Source organism: Gossypium hirsutum, chromosome A10 (genome assembly GCF_007990345.1).
Source record: "Gossypium hirsutum isolate 1008001.06 chromosome A10, Gossypium_hirsutum_v2.1, whole genome shotgun sequence".
In the NCBI taxonomy this organism is placed as follows: domain Eukaryota; kingdom Viridiplantae; phylum Streptophyta; class Magnoliopsida; order Malvales; family Malvaceae; genus Gossypium; species Gossypium hirsutum.
In genome coordinates this window covers 11,982,450-12,002,146 of record NC_053433.1, presented here as the reverse complement: position 1 = coordinate 12,002,146, position 19,697 = coordinate 11,982,450, and the positions used below count along the sequence as shown (strand labels likewise).

Sequence of the window (19,697 nt, the reverse complement as noted above, 5' to 3'; positions counted from 1 at the left end):
CCCCATAGCAGTTGGCTACCACAAAAGTCAGGCGACGCGGCTTTCCCGTGAGATGTGACGGACTGCTATAAGGGCTTTGACAATACAACATCGTCATTGCCTCTCTAGAAAGATCCGAATTCACGCCCTTGCCCAAACATAATATTTTTAGAATTCACATAATTTGCATAAGATATATTAAGAAGTCCCTTGATAACCTTTATTGATCTATCATATTTTAATTTGATGAATACTTTATCTAATCCTTTTAAGTCGTTTCTAATAATAGGGGCAGCCGCAAAGAGGTTGGCGGAGGCTTCGACCCCATTAAAATGGTAAATTTATGTTTTGATTTTTTAATATTCATAAACTTTTAAAGTTAGTACATGGTAAAAGTGCACTTTGATCCTCAAAATGATAAAAATTTTATTTAATTTTTTAAAAATTATAAAAATATAAACTATTAAAATGATGAAATTACATTTTAGTTTTCATAAATTACACAACTCAATTCCACCCTGAAAAATTTTATGGCTTTCAACCACTCTATCACTACTCCTATGAGATACAGATTACTCAATGGTTGAGACCGACATCCAATCAGCCTCCCTCTATAAAAGAATTCTCTCCACAATATTAGGGCACAATAAGACAAAATACACGATTGAAACATTGCTCAAATACAAGCCCAAAACTTTAAAAACCACAATTTTTTAGAGACTTTCCACACCTTTCACGGTTTGAATTGCCACAAAAACCCTTATACCTTTGTGTTGAAACGAAAACCCTTGTATTAATTGGTCTCCAAATTTTTAATTCTTACTTCATTGAAAAACTTCATTGAAAAGGACTTTAAAAACCACAATTTTTTAGAGACTTTCCACACCTTTCACGGTTTGAATTGCCACAAAAACCCTTATACCTTTGTGTTGAAACGAAAACCCTTGTATTAATTGGTCTCCAAATTTTTAATTCTTACTTCATTGAAAAACTTCATTGAAAAGTACTTCAATTAATTAGTTGATGACTTCTTGGTTTAATAATAAAGTTGAAGTTTTAGAATCCTTGAGATATTAGGTTTGAATTTTACTATGTCGTGTGATTAGGTATTTTTCTAAATTTATTCACAGTTAAGTCTTATCATGTATGAATCTATGGAGTATTTGGATAGGGCTTTTGTTAATGAAGCATGGACTCAATACTTTCAATATTATAAGCTCTACAATCTTGTCAGTGTTACTTCAAATCATTTGCCTATTAAACTGTTGTTGCATAAAAATTTCATTAAGCCCAAAGTTCATCGATTTAAGTTTGAGAATTGTTGGCTCAGTGAGCCTAGGTTTCATATAGCTATTGAGAATGCTTAGACCGATAGTTTGAAAACATCCCTTGTTGCTCGACTTAGTTTTTATGTGGATTCTTTGTCTCGTTGAAAGGCAAGTTTGAAGGAAATTTAAAAAGATGACTAAGGGAATTATGCACATAAGGAATAATGGTTTTAATGAAAATGATGTTCTTTGGTTGAGGGCCGAGTTGGGTGCTTTACTAACTCAAGAGGAAGTTTTTTGGAGACAACATACAAAGGTTCTATGGATGCGTCATGGTGATGCAAATACTTAATTTTTTTCATGCGCAGGTTAGCAAACAAAAATGTGTCAATCATATATCGATGCTTTGTAATGATGATGATAGTAGGAAATGTTCAGACGAACTAGGTATGTGGTTGATTGTTGTTGAATATTTTAATTCTTTGTATTTTGGTTCTATAGGATCAAATTATGAAAAAAAATTTCTTCAGATTTTATGCCTTCTATTTTGTAGGCTAATGACCGCCTCTCCGCCTCTCCCTTACTCTCACGAACGGGAGAGAGAAATCAACACTAAAAACAAAAAAAGAATCGGAAACTATACTGTCTCATGGTGTCTGCAAATGTAATAGGTCAATTGTAATATAATTGTAAAATGGGTTCAGATTCCTTTGAGGATCAAACCAAAGAGAGTCGACGATTTAACAATTTCTACTAACAAGCATGTAAAAATAAAAAGTCTAACCAACTAATCGTTAAGCATTATAGTGCGACAAATCATAAAGTTAAGGGTAATTATACTAATCTATAATCTAGCAACCAATGATTAAATTGTAAAATGAGCAAAGTTACAAAGTTAACAAATAACTAACAAACACTGGTTGATTGATTTCGATGTGGTTCACTCGTTCTAGAATTACGGATCCAAATTGCTTAAATTCCTAAGATGGTTTTATTTTACCTCTTGATCTCAATTTTACCAAATTAGACAAATTAATCCAGTTTACCAAATTGACGACCCTGAGATTAACGAATTGGTGTTCAACAAGATCTCCTCTCGGTCTCACTTGCTTAAATTTTCCCTTAGGGTCGTCAATCTTAAGTTTTTAGGTTCCTTGAAATTAGTCCAATTTATTACAATTTGGTCCCTCATCCAAAAATCAGTTCACCACATCTCCATTAACTAACCCCTTTAAAGGTTTAGTACCCATATGAAAAACTAAGCTAACGAACAAAAAAGAAGAAATCATTGCAACCATGAAAATAAACTTGAGAAAAAGATAAAAGTTGGGATTTCTAAGTTATAAAACTTGAAAGAAAAGTAAAGCTGAACATTCAATGGTAAAATAAAAGCTAAAAAACATTAAAGGTAAATTCTTTAATAGATTAAACTAAAGGAAACTAAAATACATTAAACTAAAAGATTGAAATGTCATTACAAGTAAAAAAAAAGGGACTAAATGTGCAAATAAACCTAAGTTATAATGTTAACTAACTTAAATAACTACAAGAGCAACAAGAACAAGAAGTAAATTGAAAAAGAATAAATACTACAATTATGAAAGGTGAAGAAAAATAAGAACCCTAGAAAAATGAAAAGAAAAGAAAAAACGAAAGAAAACCTAAGAGAAACTATCTAAAACTAAGCCTAAGTATGTCTCCTCTCTCCTAAGCCAAATTTGATGGTTTTTAATAGCCAAATTTTAACCTTCTTTATGCCAAAAAGGCTCTTGAACGAGCCTTCAATGGTTGGTGCTTCGTTGGACACAGACTACCCTTGGCGTAAATTTTTGTCCCCTCACGATATGGGTATCGCGATACCGTGGGACAGGATATCATGATACCATTGGCAAGCTTGGGTTGTGGTTTTCCTTAGGTAGGTAGTCTTCATCTTTGGGGCCTGTTGGAGGTATTATGATTTTAAGGGTAATATATCATGATACCCTCTTCTTTGGTGAGTTTCTTACTCAATTCCAACTCCAATGCATCCCTGCAACACTCAATCATATGTTAGGTCCCCTTATGACACCATTGGTCTTTTTAGGTATCAAAATAAGTAAAAGAGGCTTTTTACACTTATTAAATAAAAAATCTAAAAACTATGAAAAACTACGACTAACACTACTTTTATTGAAAACAAGCTCCTTAAGTATACCAAGAAATCCTAATTTTCCATATCAAATCATGGCAAATCAAGTGATAATATTGCTTTAATTGCATTGTTCAAACTGGAAGAGTTTAAGAGGCCTTTGTTTGAGATGAATCCTGATAAAGTGCCAAGGCTTGATGGGTTGAATGTTGTTTTCTATTAGAAGTGTTGGTATATTGTTGGCGAGGAAGTATTTAAGTAGTGTTGTGATTGGCTTAATCGTGGTAAGTTTCTTTCGATTGTTAATGATACTATTATTGTGTTGTTTTTAAAGAAGCAAAAACCCACTTCCATGTGGGATCTCAAACTTATTGCTTTATGTAGCGTTGTGTATAAGCTTGTGTCAAAAGTATTGGCTAATTGGTTGAAATTTATTCTACCCAACATTATTTTGTAGTCTCACTCGACTTTTTTTCCAAGACTGTTTATTATTGACAACGCTATAGTGGCGTTTGAACTCATCCATCATATGAAAAAGTCGAGGCTCTATTGGTGAAGTTACGCTAAAAATTGATATTACTAAGGCCTATGATAGAGTTGACTGGTCGTTTTTAAGTTTTGTTATGGATCGCATGGGTTTTCATAGTCATTAAGTGCACTTGATGATTCTTTGCATCTCACCGGTGAGCTATGTCATCTCTTTTAATGGTAGTGAGCTTGGTCTTATTGCTCCTCAAAAGGGTTTTCGTCAAGGAGATCTGATTTATCCGTATTTGTTCATTTTGTGTACTAAGGGGTTAAGTTATTTGTTGTAAAAAGTAGAGATAAGTGGTGGCTTACATGGGCTTGTTGTTTGTCGAAAAGTCCAATGATCCTGCATTTTTTTGTTTGCAGATGACAGTTTTATATTATTTCACGCTAGCGAGTTAAAGGATGATAATGTTAAAGAGGTACTTCGTCAGTATGAGGAAGCTTCTAGATAGACAATTAATTTTATAAAATCGGGGATTATGTTCAATTCTAATACTAAACAACAAGTTACGCAAATTGTCTGTAATGTTCTTGGTGTTACTGCACCCATTAATCATAGTAGATATTTGGGTTTTTCTTCCCTTATTGGCCAAAAAAAGCAGGTTTTCACTTTTATTAAAGTGCACTTAAGTAAACAAGTTCTCAGTTGGAAGAATTATTTTCTCTCAAGGGCAATGAAGAAAGTAGTGATCAAGACGATTGCTCAAGCAATTCCATTAAATAGCATGAGTGTTTTTTTCTTCCCCATAACTCATGTTATAACCTACAGAAAATGGTAAATTCCTTTTAATGGGGTTCTGATAGTGACTGTAAAAGAACTTATTATGCTTATTGGGATAAGCTCTGTACCCCTAAGGATTTTGGTTGTATGGGGTTCTATCATTGGTTTCAATTTAATTTGACTCTTCTTTGTAAGTAATGGTGGAGATTCATTACTTTGCTTAAGTCTCTTTCGTGTAGTATTTTCAAAGCTAGATAATCTTGAATGGGGATTTTCTTGAATTGTCAAAAGATAATAATCTTTCTTTTATTTGGAAGAGTATTCATAAGGAAAAAGCTTTGCTTTTAAAAGGTATTAAATGATAGATTGGAAAAAAAGAGTGAAGTTAATGTTTTTAATGATAATTGGATTAATAATGATGACAATTTTTTATGTGTGAGAAAAATAAAATCAAATAAAAATAAAGAACACACAAATTTGACGTGGAAACCCTTTCGGGAAAAAACCACGGGCAGAGGAGAAGAAAATTCACTATGTTGAAAAATTGAATCAATACAAGAGGAATAGACTATGTCTATTTATAGACTTATAAAGCCATATTCTAGTAGGATTGAAACACCTTATCCTAATCAATATAAAATAGATGAAGTTTAATAAGGTTTAAAAAACCTTATTCTAAAATAAAATAAAAGAAGTCTAGTTCTATATGGATTTTACTTTTATTTTATTTTCCATCGTATTTTATTTAAATAAGAATTTGGGTCACTTAATTCTAACAATGTGGATGTTGTCCCAATTGAGGGGTGTGCTCATCTAAAGTTTGTGATTTATTTCATCCTAATGGGGTTTTATGGGACATATATATTGTAGAAAGGCTTTTTGCACTGTATGATGTGAGTTGGGTTTTAAATATGTCTATTTAGTTTGTTTCCTTTGAATGATCAGTACATATAGCATTTTCCCCCTAATGGTTGTTATTCTGTGAGGTTTGGATATCAAGTGGCTCTTCATTTGCTGACTAACATTTCCTATTATCATGTTGAGGGTCATTGGTAAGCCTTTTGGAATAAAGTTTTGCCTTCTGAGATTAAGGAATTTCTTTGGCAATTACTATGAGGTTTTGTTCCTATTAAAAGTAATATTCTTGCACATGGAATGGGTATTGATAGTGCTTTTCATAGATGTCAACAAGTCGAGGAGAATTTAGATCATGTTTTCATCCATTACTCATTTGTTGTTGTTGTATGGAAAAAAATGGGTATTGTGCCATCTTCTAGTTTAGTGGAGGAGTTTGTTTCTCATTTTCTTATCGAGCCACAATACGAAAAAATGATGTGAGGCTCTTAGTATGTTATAGGGTATTTGGTTCTGTAGAAACATGTTAGTTTGGATGCAGAAAACCATGACCGTGAATCAACTTGTGTATTATGTGGATGAGTTTCTACTAGGATGGTGTAACAACCCAATTTTTAGTGGTATCGATAAATGCGATTTCAGAACCCCAATTTTGTAAATATTAAATATAAATATTTACAAGGTTAATAACAAATTTTATTGATGCTTGGTTGATCAATTTATCGATTAATAGTTAAGTAAGGCTTAGGGACTAAATTGTAAAAGTTTGATTGTTATAGGTTTTAATTGTCAAAAGGCTTGAGGACTCAAATAGCAATTAACCAAGAGTCTAAAATGGTAAACAAACCATTTTATGTCATAGTATAGTGGATGGTGATTTTTTCCCACTAATTTGGGTTAATGGTGATTAAGGTAAAATAATTAAAGATTAAGTTAATTAATTAAAGTTAATTAAGTTAAACCATGGTATATAAATCATATTTTAGTGGAAATCTAATCATCTTCTTTGTCCTTCATCCGTACAACATAGAAATACTTAAGGGAGAAGTCATTTTTTAAGCTTACACATTTGACCCTTAATTTGTAAAAGTATTCAAGTAATTTTCATAAAATTTTTATAGATTTGAGGTCATGAGATCTTAACTTATCTAACCCATGTACCAAAACTTAAAATTGTTAAAGTTTTAGAAAGTTTTCATTATTGATTTCTTGAAGAGTTAGGCTTGAAATTGATAGGTTTTAAGCTTAGAATATGGAAATGACTAAATTGTAAAGTTTAATTGTTAGTTTCATACATTAGGGACCAAATTGAATAAAATAAAAAATTGTTATGAAATTTTGATAGGGATAGGAATTAGAGTGTCCCTAATGAATGTATGTGAAATCGAATTTTAATCTGAAGCTAGGAATTGGAAGTTATGATTATTTCGAGTTTAAGGACTAAATTGAATAAAATGTAAAATTTTAAAGATATTGAAAAATGAGTTCATATAGGTTCATTCGTATCATGGCATAATATGAAAATGTTTGGTATTATTGGTTGTATAAAATAATTGTATGGATCAAAATTCGAATTCAAGTGGAGCTAACAGGGGAAAATCTAAAGTTGCGAATTAGTCCTTGAAATATCCACTCTTTTCACATTTTGAACAGGTAAGTTCATATGGGACTTACTATTTTATGTTTGATTTCATATATATAGATATTTGTTTGAATATGATATGGTTATTTGTGAATTGGCATGAAAGACTAAAAATGGACTGAATTAAAATGTTATGTGAAAATTGATTATTACGTATTAGTACAAAATTCAAATCTGAAGGTTTAATTTAATATAGGCATGTAAATGAAATGTGCGATCATGTATAGGGTACGATATGAAAAATGGATAATTACAAGGATATGTGATAATTAGTAAAGTGTTAAGATACGATTGGTACGCCAAGAGGGTCTTATGTGCACTTGTACGAGATATGTGATTATATGGAGATTGTCATAGGGTTATATTGAGATTCAGCATTTTTTGCAGATCATCGAGTTTTATATGTCTCTACGAAGACCCTGGTGTGGTGAAGGGATGTATTAGCATTTGAACATGCATATGATGCCTACGGGCTTTGCACTTTGGTGCCCTGGTGTGGTGCAGTTTACCTGTGTATCCGATTCCTTTTACTAGGGTTCCATCGAGCGTAACAATATAAATGAAATCAAAAACTTGAAAACATGAGGAAATGTACTTGATAATCAATTGAAAATTCTATTGCAAATGATTCAAATGCACAAGTTATATAATTATGTATTGATGATAGGAGATGTGATTGGAAATGGATCATGAATGCTTGTTTTATACTTATAAATTGTTGGTTGAACATGTTTTGTGATAGGTTATATGAACCATTATGAATTGATATAATTTAAGTTGCTTATAAAGTTCATGAATATGCATAAATAGATATATGCTCACCTTGTGAATGCTGTAAAGTACTATGATCTAGCCAACACTATGCCAAACTAATGTAGCTATAACACTTAGGTATAAATAAAGTAAATATAGTAGTTTCTCTTTTGAACTTACTAAACATTCTTAATGCTTACCTTAGTTGTTTTCTTTCCTTTATAGATCATCAGCTTGAAAAACTTGCCAAGTTAGATCGTATCGAAACTCACATTATCACTGAATCGGTAGTTATACGATTATTTTGATTTTAAGGTAGTGGCATGTATATAAGGGTCTTAGTGTGTACTTTGGCATTTTGAAATTGTTTGTTATTTGGTAAATTTGGGGATGATTGAGTTGAATGTTTAGCATTGTACATAATTTATAGATGCATATTCGTTCATGTTGATGCTATGAAAATGGTAAATATACTCTTGAACAGTTTGACTTGTTGAAGTTGAAATTGTAATATTTGAAGTAGCTAGAATGGTTAATGTATTAAAAGGTAAATTAATGTAGATTATGATGCTTAACTTAAAGCATGTATGCCTAATTCAAGTTAAGGCCATGACGTTGTTTACTCCTAGAATTGTAGATGAAACATAATTGAATAGGTAAAAGGTATGCTTTGAGAATGTAAAGTTGATATGAAAATTTCATATGTAAAAAAGGTTGAATAGCCAGATTTTGAAATTTAATGGTTGATTAGGTTGAGATTTTGTTTGATTTGGGTAGGATTGGAATGCTTAGATGATTTGTTTGGCATGAAATGGTATGGATTTAAGTTTTTTTTTATTTTTTTATTTTATGGTATAAGGTTATATTAACCATTTAGGTATTATTGCACCTTGCTGAATGAGAACCAAATAGTGTTTTTGTTAAAAATAGGGTCCTTATCATAACTACCAACTCTCAATGTTGTAATGTTGTGCTGAAACATAATGTCCTTACAATGTTGGTATGTATGAAGTTGCGATGTAACATGTTGAGATGGTGACGTCAACCCAAATGTTTTCAAACCTTACAATTTAGTCCTAATTCAAGCTCGGGTTAACAAAATAGTATATTATGTATATGAATGCTATTTATTTACATGTTTGAATGATTCAATTTTGCATAACGATTTGAACTTTACTCCCTCAACAGTTGTAGCATCTCGTCGCTCGGACTCGTTGATCAAGTCAGGTATGGGGTGTTGCAGATGGTTGGCGGTAAGGTCTGTTCATGAATCTCAAATGATGGTTAGGAGGTTAGGAGAGGGCGGTAGTGATTGTTGGAGACGGCAACCAAGGGTATGCTCAAATGCAATTTTAATGGTGTTATTTTTGTTGATAGTGAGCATATGGGATGAGGCGTGATTGTACATTATTAGGAAGGTGATTTTGTGTGATGTATCTTCAATTTTATGAAAAAGTAAAGTTGACCTTTTTATGGTGAAAATCTTGGAGCTCGTGAGACTTTGTCTTGGCTTCGGTCATGCCATATGAATGACATTATTTTTTAAATTGACAACCAAAGGCTATGGCAAACTCTCACTATTGGTGGTTTGGACGTTTCTGACTCTGAGATTTTATTATTGGATTGTCATCATATTGTTTTAGGTTTTCATTCTTTATCTATCTATTGGATTTGTGAGAACGCTAATAAAGTAGCTCGGACCTTGGCAAGGGTCATTTGATTGAAAACGAATTGCTTTGATTGTGTTGAGTGTCCTATTGTTGGTATTGTCAATGCTAATAGATTGGAGAATTTGGGTGAAAATGAAGCTTTAAGCAAGAGTTGATGGGATAAATCTATTGGCTTGGATATAATTGTACCCCAAATTATTCACTTTATTTTATCTTTTCAAGGTCTTGAGGTTTTTATTGAATATTGGTTCTTTTAAAAAAAATCAATATTAGTTTATTAGAGAGGATTAAATTAACAATATGTAAGTATAAGTCATAATCTACAACTAATCTACAACTAACCTAATTATATCATTTTCCGTATAATTAATCAATTTTCAATAGTGAATGCTGACAAAGATAGACGTGGAAACTTGAGATGCCATCTGCTATCAACCTTAACAATTAGATGAGTGGAGCTAAGGTTGAATTGAATCTATTTTTATTAGAATATTTTGAACTTTTAACTTTTTTAAATACTATTTTAGGTTAATTTGAATTAATTTGATTTGTTTTGGGTTTAAATTATTTTATGTTTGGGTCTTTTAATTTGAAATTTAAATATAAATAATTGATAAATTATATTGAATGGCAATAAATTATGAGTAACTATATATATATATGTTTCATAATTTAAATATTTATAAACAGTTGAGGCATATAATTTAATATAAAATTGAAGTTTATTTCTCAATCTCTATAATTCTTACTCTTTATTCTCAAATAATTTATAAAAATTAGTAAGTTATAAAAGAAATGGCGGGAAAATATTAGGAAAAGCACTTTCGTCACCTTTTACAGTTTTGGTTTCAATTGTGGGAGCTCATCACACAAAGCACTAATATTCTACCAATAATTTGGCACTTCATAGGATATTTATTTTTTAATATATGAACATCATTTGAGATACGTTTAGGAAAAATAGTGATGATGGATCATTTTGATTTGTTCTCATATTGTTGTCTTTTCTGGACTATTTCTTCTCATGTCCAAAGCCAGCCATGAAGAGTCACTTTCAGTCGACTTTACTAGTGTTAAACATCAACATTCATGACTCACGCACTGTTTTAAGTATGATTTTATGTAGAAATTACTACTGTTTACCACATTATTCCTCGTCACACAATTTTATAAATGTTAAACAATTTTTAGTAAAATATTTCTGGTCAGAAATCTATAATGTTTACTTCCAAGTTTTAGTTATTTATTTATTATTAAAAATCTAGCCATTTTGATTAAGTTATATTAAAATAAAAAGAAATGAAGTGTGATGAATGAGGTTTTAACAATGGTGGAGAATGTTTAATATGGAGATTTGAGTTTCACCTTATAAAATTCATATGTTAAGGACCAATAAGTATTTATTTCTATAACTTAATCAATGAGTAAATTTTGTGTGTGTAGATCCTTTCTAATTTGATTTTAATTTAATTTAATTGTGCTTCATAATTATTGATTGAGAAACAAGAAAAGTGTGGGTGGTACCAAATGAAAACTGCAAATTCAGTGGGGATGGTTGGTTCTGATAACCAAAATGATAAATAGGAAACACCAGATTTGTTTCGTTAAGAGAGAAGAAAGAAAATTGAGGAAGAAGAGAGAAACAACAAAATGAAATAAAATGTTTTTGGCTACAATATTAAAAGAGGAAACAAAGCATAATCAGGGGCCACTTTTGCTACATCCATTTTCGACTTTTACCCAACCTTTATTTTCTCTTTAAATTCTACATTTGTTTCTCTATTTCTTAACTATTTGTTTCTTCCATTGTTTGAGTATCATTATAGCATCTCTATTCTAATTAAAAGTGTAACTCATTACCCGGATCTCAAATCAATTAGAAAATTATTAAATATCTTTTTCTTTCATAAAATAATAATATTTATTTTGAAAGTATTTATGTTCCTTTATAAAATAATAATAAGAGATTTGAACTCATGATATAATACAGTTAATAATTTTAATTTTATCATTTCAACTAAACTCACAATTGATTTTTACATAATTTTTTTTTTATAAATTTGTTACCAACTATTGTTGAATAGATGTTGGAACAGAAAACTTGGCTTTGCAATTGAAACACAACTTCATTCTAACTTCTATTAGCATAGGGAATGGGGTACAATAGATTTTTCGAAAGGTAGAATAAAATGTAAATTAATATTTGTTAACGCAATTCGAATTAATAATCATATTATGTGATATCTCACGCTTAGAGAGTGATTTTATTTAACAATCCAACCGAATCACCTTTTGACTAAAGCCATCCTTACCACAATAGATATTTTTTGCCCCAACAATAACTCATTGTTACAAACGACTCTCTCAAATACCTTATATTACATTCAATAAAACTCTCCAAACAATACATTAAAGAGTGCCACAAAATTACTCAATGAAATAGCAAAATACAAAAGTTAAAAAGACATTCAACCACACCACCTGATACAAACAACCCTTTTATTAGCAATGTTTTGATATACTCGTTTAAAAGCTGGAAATATTTTATTAATTATCTTGAGCCTTTGTCTTATAAAAATCTTTATAAACGAACTTCCCAATCACTTCAAATACTTTGAAATATAAGAATAAGGATACAAGATGAGTATCTACAAAAGTTCAAACTTCTGTTTTCTTCTCCAAGGCTAATTGATTAGATAATAATCATATTCTAATTTACCATAAAATTCCCTCATCATTTCTTGTTCAATAATATTAAATCATAATCAATCAGAAGTCAAATATGGCAACAGCATAAATTTTGATTGCACCAAGACTATTGTTGTATCTACTGTTGGAACACAAAGTAGAATACGAGAAGTAATCAAAGTTACAACACGTTACATTGTGTATTTGACATGAGAATAGTATTGTAATCATATTGATAAAACATTAATCCCAATAAGGATTAATTAGTACTACACATAGCTTAAATAAGTAGATTGCAAATTTCTTGATTAATATTTTAACTATCTCTTCAAGCAAATGTATATAGATTTATTAACCATCATTAATCAGTTCGTACAAGTTCTTTTTGTTTTATAATTCCCTTTAAATCTCTTAAATTCGTTAAATTTTTTTAATTGGAATGGAAAATAGATTGTTCGGGATTAAATCTTTGTTTAACTCAATTTTCCGTGCTTTATAAGCTCTTGATACTTGGTTAAGAAGTTGTCAACTTCTTAAATCCATAATTAATTATAGTTGAGATAGATATTACCCATTTAAGTCCATTCAAATTAACAATCTCCAGGAATCCTTAGCAACAAAAACACCTACTTAGGTAATACTAATCGAATCAAATCTTCATGTTTAAATTGCTAATTAGAGCATTATTGTTTCTCCATGGAGGTTTCTCTTACATTGGACACGGCTTGAAACTTCAGCTTGACATTTTGTCTGAATTCAACTCATTTTGAATTATATAATTCAAGTTTGAATCAACTAAATTAATTCATTATATAATTTATTTATGCATAAATTAAACAAAACTAACAATGATCGTATTTCTTCTTGTTTGAAGTTGAACTATTGAATCATCCACTACAATGTAGATAATTAATATGATTTTTTGTGGAGGGAACATGTAACCTCCCCAACCCATCCTAGGTATTATAGCCGAATACTGAAGGCGACATTAGCCAACAAAATGGCCAAGTAAATCCGTTCCGTTTTCAAAACATTTATTTGTTCGATTTTTAGAAAAACTCTGAGTAGTTGTCTTAGGATTGCCAAAATGTCAAATTATTTTAGCTGAATGACTCCGATTATTAAAAACATCATGTCGTTTTAAAGAAAAACACAATTGTTTTCGTCATTTTTCCTTTAAAAACTTCGTTTCATTATTACACAGCGAAAAAAGTGATGCCTTTGATTTTTGTACAAAAAACCGTGTTTTAAGCCACATTAAGCCGATTATTTAGACTTGTTCGATTTTTAACCAAAATTTCATGCATGCAAAAATCTAAATAAAACAACCCATGCCATAATCCATATTTAACAAAATTATAGTCCCAAAATAAAACCACAATAAATAAAGTAAAATTTAAAAAATTATTAATAAATCCGAGATGAGACTCTGTATGCCAAGTTCAATCTTAACTTTGAGGGTTATCTGTAAAAAAATAAACTAAAGGGGTGGGCTTGAAAATCTCAGTGTGATTCTAAAAAGAACAAAAATTAGTTTTGCATATGATCAAACAATCGAAGTATGGCACATAGCCAACAATAACAATGTCCATAATAGATCAAGGTAGTTCAGTAAATAGTATATATGCATGGGCATGTTCAAATGTAAAATAGTGCAAAGGTTCTATCCATCCATCCACTGCATATTACGGGTTCCTTAAAACCCATCATCTAAACACCAAAAACAATAAGAGCCGAAACTCGACGTGGATAAACAACCTGTAACAATATGCAATAAAGGCATCTATACAGTAAGATTCAAAGTTTCTTTGGAAACTAAAATTCGTTTCTTATTTCTTCTTAAAGTTTCAATACCCATGCTCATCTCCATCTGTTTCCCATGATTTTATTAAGGTTTTCCCCCTTCAGCGGTAAATTTGTAATGAAAAAGAAAGGCTTGCTTAATAAACGAAATGTTAATCTCAATTTATTTATTTTTATTTATTTATTTGATTAAAATTTATTTATATTTATTAAGAATTGATCGTGTGTATTAATTAAAATATATTATATTAAATTTTTAAAAATTGGTATAAAATTTATAACATTTGATAAATTATTGAAAAAAGTAAAAGTAATATAAATATTTAAATGATACAATATAAATTAAGATAAAAAAATTAATATTTAAAATGTATGATTTCAATAATATCTTTAATATCTTTTTCATTTATTTATTAAAAAAAGAAATATTTGATATATATTATATATTAAATCCATATTTCAATAATTAGAAAAAAAAAGTGCATGAATGAATGTGTAAAATTTAAATTTTACGGGTTTGAAGCACATATTTATATTTTTAAATGTTGGACATTAAAAAAAGGACTTAATATTGAGAAAAAATATTAAAACTAGACTAAGTGTGTACATATTTATATATTTTTGTAATCTATGACTAAATCAATTATTGCAAAGATTATTTATATATATATAATCCTTGTTATATTAATGGATATTCAATGTTGATATAATTTTATAAGGAAATTAGTTTGGAATAATATTCATTTTAAACTTTAGTCAATAAAGATATGTGACAATTAAATCGTGTTCCAAATGGCAGCTTCTTAACTGTGCCATATTGGAATACTTAATTTAATTGTAACTTTAAATTGCTATAGTATATATATAAAAGATTAGTATGTAAAGATATTTTTTACCTCAAAAACTAGTATGTAAATTAAAATGTAATTGTTAAATTATTTTTAAATTCAAACAAAATAATACATTAAACATAGGAAAATAAATTAATAATTAAATATGTTTTAATTTAACACTTAATATCGAGGAACTTAATTCATAATGATAAAGATATCTATCTATCTCTATCTATATACTATATTATCTATTTATTTATATCTATACTCATACTTACTATATATATAAATGTATTAACTTTGAAAATAATAAACTATATATTTGTGTTAGATATAGTATACAATAAGGGAGGTGAATGTAACACCTCTTGCCTGGTCTGATGTCAGGTCTAAGTTTTGAGATGCTACATCAGTTGTCGAAGTAATTACTATCGAAAATATTGTAAATAAACCAATCAAACATTCGAACATCTTATAAACATAATCATTATTTGTTAATCACCCTTTTCCGAGACTCTGTCAAACTTACGAAAGTTCAATTTTTAAACCGAACATGAAATAGAACCAATTTGAAAACTTTTCAAAGTTATAGAATAGGTATTGATTCCCTTACTAGGTACTGAAACCATTTCAAGCTTCGAAGTTCAAAAAATCAATTTAAATTTAAATGGTATTGATACTTGACTCAAGGTACTGATATTTTATTATAAGTATCAATACTTTAGTCTAGTATCAACACCAAAATGGCATTCTATTTGTTGAAAAACTATATGAAATATACTAAGTACTGATACCTATATCCAGAGTATTGATACCTAGTACCAAATATGTCAAATATGTTCCATTTTGGTCGTCTTTTCATGCCCAAACTCAAACAGTTCATTTGAAGTCTAAATGTACATGTAAAACTTACACAAACCAATTCAAGATATATAAGTAAACATTCACTTAACCATTCCTCAAATCCAACAAACCAATTTGCCATAATTTGGCACCATTTTACAACAAAACATTACAATTTCATCCCTTCAAACTCAAATGTTACCAACACGCTTATAATTCACTCAAAGTCATTCATATCCATACCAAAACATATTAATTTATGCAATTTATAGATATCATTAACATACCACAACTTATTAACTAAACACAAATTCAAGTTAACCTAACATCCACAACATTAATGTTATTTCAATTCACACCAATTCTATCATTTTATGTTAACAAAACAATGCCTATATACATGCCAAATAACCGAAATTTAATGAATAAAAGTCTACATTTATGAAACAACGCCTATATTCACACCAATTCTATCATTTTATGAAAGAGATTTTAAATATCAAATATTATAATTAGTTATATATTTTTAATATCTATATCTATACTATTATTTAAACTTTTGATTGAGTTAGTATTACGAGTCAATTGAGCAACAATTTAGATAGAAAATTACAAGAATACCCTTTCATAATTAAAATAAGTAATATTATTCGAAGGTGTTTTAGTCTTTTCACTTTAAAAAAATAAAACATATAGTGAGTTTCAAAGCTACACCACTTACATCAATAAAACTTTTAATTTACCACTCAATTAAAACTTTATTTTGATATTCTTATACATTTTGATTTTATTATGCACACTCTATTACATCCATCAATTGTATATATTAATAACAAATTTAATCAAGCTGGGGTCATAAGTTAACTCAACACCAGTTCAAGATCGATGACAATATCATGATAAATAATTTAATATAAAATTTTTATTTTAATAACGTACATATTTCATGTGTTATTATTACTTAGTTTTAAAGCATAAGTGTCGTCATTTATTATATTTTCTTTTGGTATTTTTCATATATGTTTTACAATCCATGTTTGGGGTTCGGGGTTGTCCCTCCCAACAATTTTGTCTCCAAGACTCGAACCCCGTTCTTCCCTTAGGAGTGCATTGTGTCTTGCCCGTGCACCCAACACTTGTATTTTAAATTTGTGGTTTTCACAGACATACGCGTGTGATAAGATTTTTAGTTATATGTAAAATGGTTAACTAAGTTGGTATTACGAATTAACTTGATACTAACTCAACTATGAAGTTACCAAAATAACCTTACTTTTAAAGGGCAATTAATATTATTATAAAGATATTTTCATGTTTCCATACTTTTATATAATTTTCAAAACAACTAAAATATTATTTGGAAATTTACCACAAAACCAAAAAAAAATTATAAAAAATCTTGCGACTCTACCAATAATCATCTATTGAAATATTTTTATAAATATATCTTAACATAGAAATATTTTTGTTCACTCACGAATGTGATAAAATCTAATTATTATTATTATTATTATTATTTAAAAAATATATTATGATATCAGTTTAAATTAGTTATACTAAAAAATTTCCTTTAAAAAAAATTAGAAGGAAAAATGCTAGTCTGGCTCAATAGATTTATTAAAAAGAAAATGATTATATGGAAAATGAAAAGGAAAAGTGTTCAAGTCAGTTGATGAAGTGTGAGGATTTTGTATGACAGCCCAAATGACATAATTTTATATATTAGTATGTAGCTTTCAAAGCTTTAACATGTTTATTAATTGTTAAAAATGATTAATGAAATCAATGTAAGGTCCATCATGTGAAAAGGGAAGGTCAGGAGGACCAGACTAGACTAGACTAGCCAATTAAACATTCACAACCAAAACTCTTTGCCTTGCTTACAAAGCGACCGTAGCATCTTCTTCAAGCATTGCCCATTCACTATTTATTTATATTCTCCTATATAATCTCATCCCAATCTTTTCCATGTTTACTTCTAAGTTACACAATTTCTCCTGCTATATTTTATGACCTTACCTTAATATTGTTAACATCTAATTTAGTAATCTCCCTACCATGAATTGAAGAAAAATAGTAGTTTTTGGCTTGATTTACTTTGTTAAGTTGATTTTATTGGTGAAATCGATTAAGACTTTGGTTAAAATAATTAAGTTGATCTTATTGGTGAAATCGATTAAGACTTTACTTAAAATAATTAAAATTGATCAGTTATTAATTATTGAATTAAAAACTCAATTCTACATGTCAACTTAACTTAAATTTTTTATTTTCTTTTAAAAACTATAATAAAAGAAATCGATTAATAGACTTAACTGATCAATCTTAAATTAATTCGGACTATTTTTAAAAAGTGGATCCAACCAAATGATTTAACCAATTCTCATTTTAAATAACTTTTTATTAATTTTCAATTTTCCCTTGGAGAACAAAATGCCAAAAGGCAAACTAATAAAGACATCTACGCGTAATAACAAGATTTATAAACAACGGTGGAAACCAAGCCTAAAATTAACTTTACTACATCACGTTAACACTAAAGTAATAATGAATGGATGTGACGATCGCAAGTTAACCTAAGATACCCACCAAAACAAGTAACTTCATACTTTAAAGTTTGGTGATCTTTAACGTGTTTTAGGTCGCCTGAAATGTTGCTTAACAAATATATATATATATTTTCCCTAGCTACCATATTGGGCATGCTAAGGAAACTTAGATAAGGAATTAAAGGAGGAAAAAGAGTGAAACCAACCTTTATATATTTGCTGTAGATAAAAATAGTTTATGTTATTCTCCAGTTGAGGGTAATGGCACTCTTGATCTTGGCAATTCTGATTACTGCAGTTATAAGCAAAGAAGCATACTTTGTCCATGGTGACATTGGCACTGCATCGTATTATAACCCACCATATATACGTCAGTATCATTTCTTTTCTTTCTGAACAATTCAAAGCTTAAATTATATATACATATATTAACAATTCATCTTCATAATCATGTGTTCTGTCTTGCAATGCAGCAACTAAATGTGATGGTAATAGAGAAGAACAGTTTCCACCTGGGAACTTGTTTGTTGCAGTTAGCGAGGGATTATGGGACAATGGTGCCGCTTGTGGGAGGCGTTACCGATTAAGATGCCTGAGCGGACCTAAGCGACCATGTAAGCGGAGAACCATTGATGTCAAAGTGGTGGATTTCTGCCCTTTCACTCCATGCCCCTCTACTATCATGCTGTCCAGGGATGCTTTTGCTGCTATTGCACATAAACATGGAAGGAAAATCAATATAGAATATATACAGTAAATCCTTTTTTCTTTATCTTCATCTCCTTATTTGGCAGACAAATCAATATGGAATTTATGTTTCTGAATTTAACCATAATGATTGATTACATCTTGCAGGATTTGAAGAAGAAGCTACTATTAATACAATCATATCGAAGTAGCAGTTTCAGCCTGTGTAAGAAAGAAAAATACATGCAAGGAAGACACTAGAAATGTGATCAAGATGTTAATATCAAGTTTGTAAATTCTTTCACCGATACAAGGAAATATCAGTAACTTTTGCGATAGCCATTTTTAAGGATTTTACATAAAAAGACAGAAATCACATAAGAGATTTATATGCAATTATTTCTGTTAAATAAATCAAACATTCATCATGTTTACTAGTGATGGAAGTAGTACTATATGCTCTAAGATGCACGACAGGCTATTTTCTACGATTCTTGTCCATACACAGCTATGAAACCATTTCATATGTTCAAACTTTGGCTCAAGAGCCTTCACTATAAGAGGAATCAGTTAATGCATCAAGCAAGTTTGTTAAATTAGGAGTTGATATGGAGCAATATTTGCTGCAAGACAGTCTTTCTCTGAATTGAGCATTATTTACATAGCGGTGGAGTTCTTGAGGATGAAATTTATATGAATGTTCCACTTAGCTTTGGCATTTAGGCTAAAATAATCTCTAAGCATAGT

At 29.6% G+C, this 19,697-nt stretch overlaps 1 protein-coding gene across 1 annotated transcript; it reads left to right on the top strand.

Annotated features, from left to right (window-relative positions):
* The first annotated feature begins 18,363 nt into the window (after window positions 1-18,363).
* LOC107943855 (EG45-like domain containing protein 2) lies at window positions 18,364-19,389 on the top strand. Its single transcript, XM_016877671.2, has 3 exons — window positions 18,364-18,633; window positions 18,737-19,016; window positions 19,119-19,389. Exons 1-3 carry the CDS (start codon window positions 18,525-18,527, stop codon window positions 19,123-19,125), a joined length of 396 nt encoding a protein of 131 aa, XP_016733160.1. The 5' UTR covers window positions 18,364-18,524; the 3' UTR covers window positions 19,126-19,389.
* Window positions 19,390-19,697: the final 308 nt, after the last annotated feature.

Coding starts and splice junctions, on each gene's coding strand:
- LOC107943855 (XM_016877671.2), top strand. CDS start 18,525: ATGGCACTCTTGATCTTGGCAATTCTGATTACTGCAGTTATAAGCAAA. Junction 18,634..18,736: donor TTATAACCCACCATATATAC/GTCAGTATCATT, acceptor CTTGCAATGCAG/CAACTAAATGTGATGGTAAT.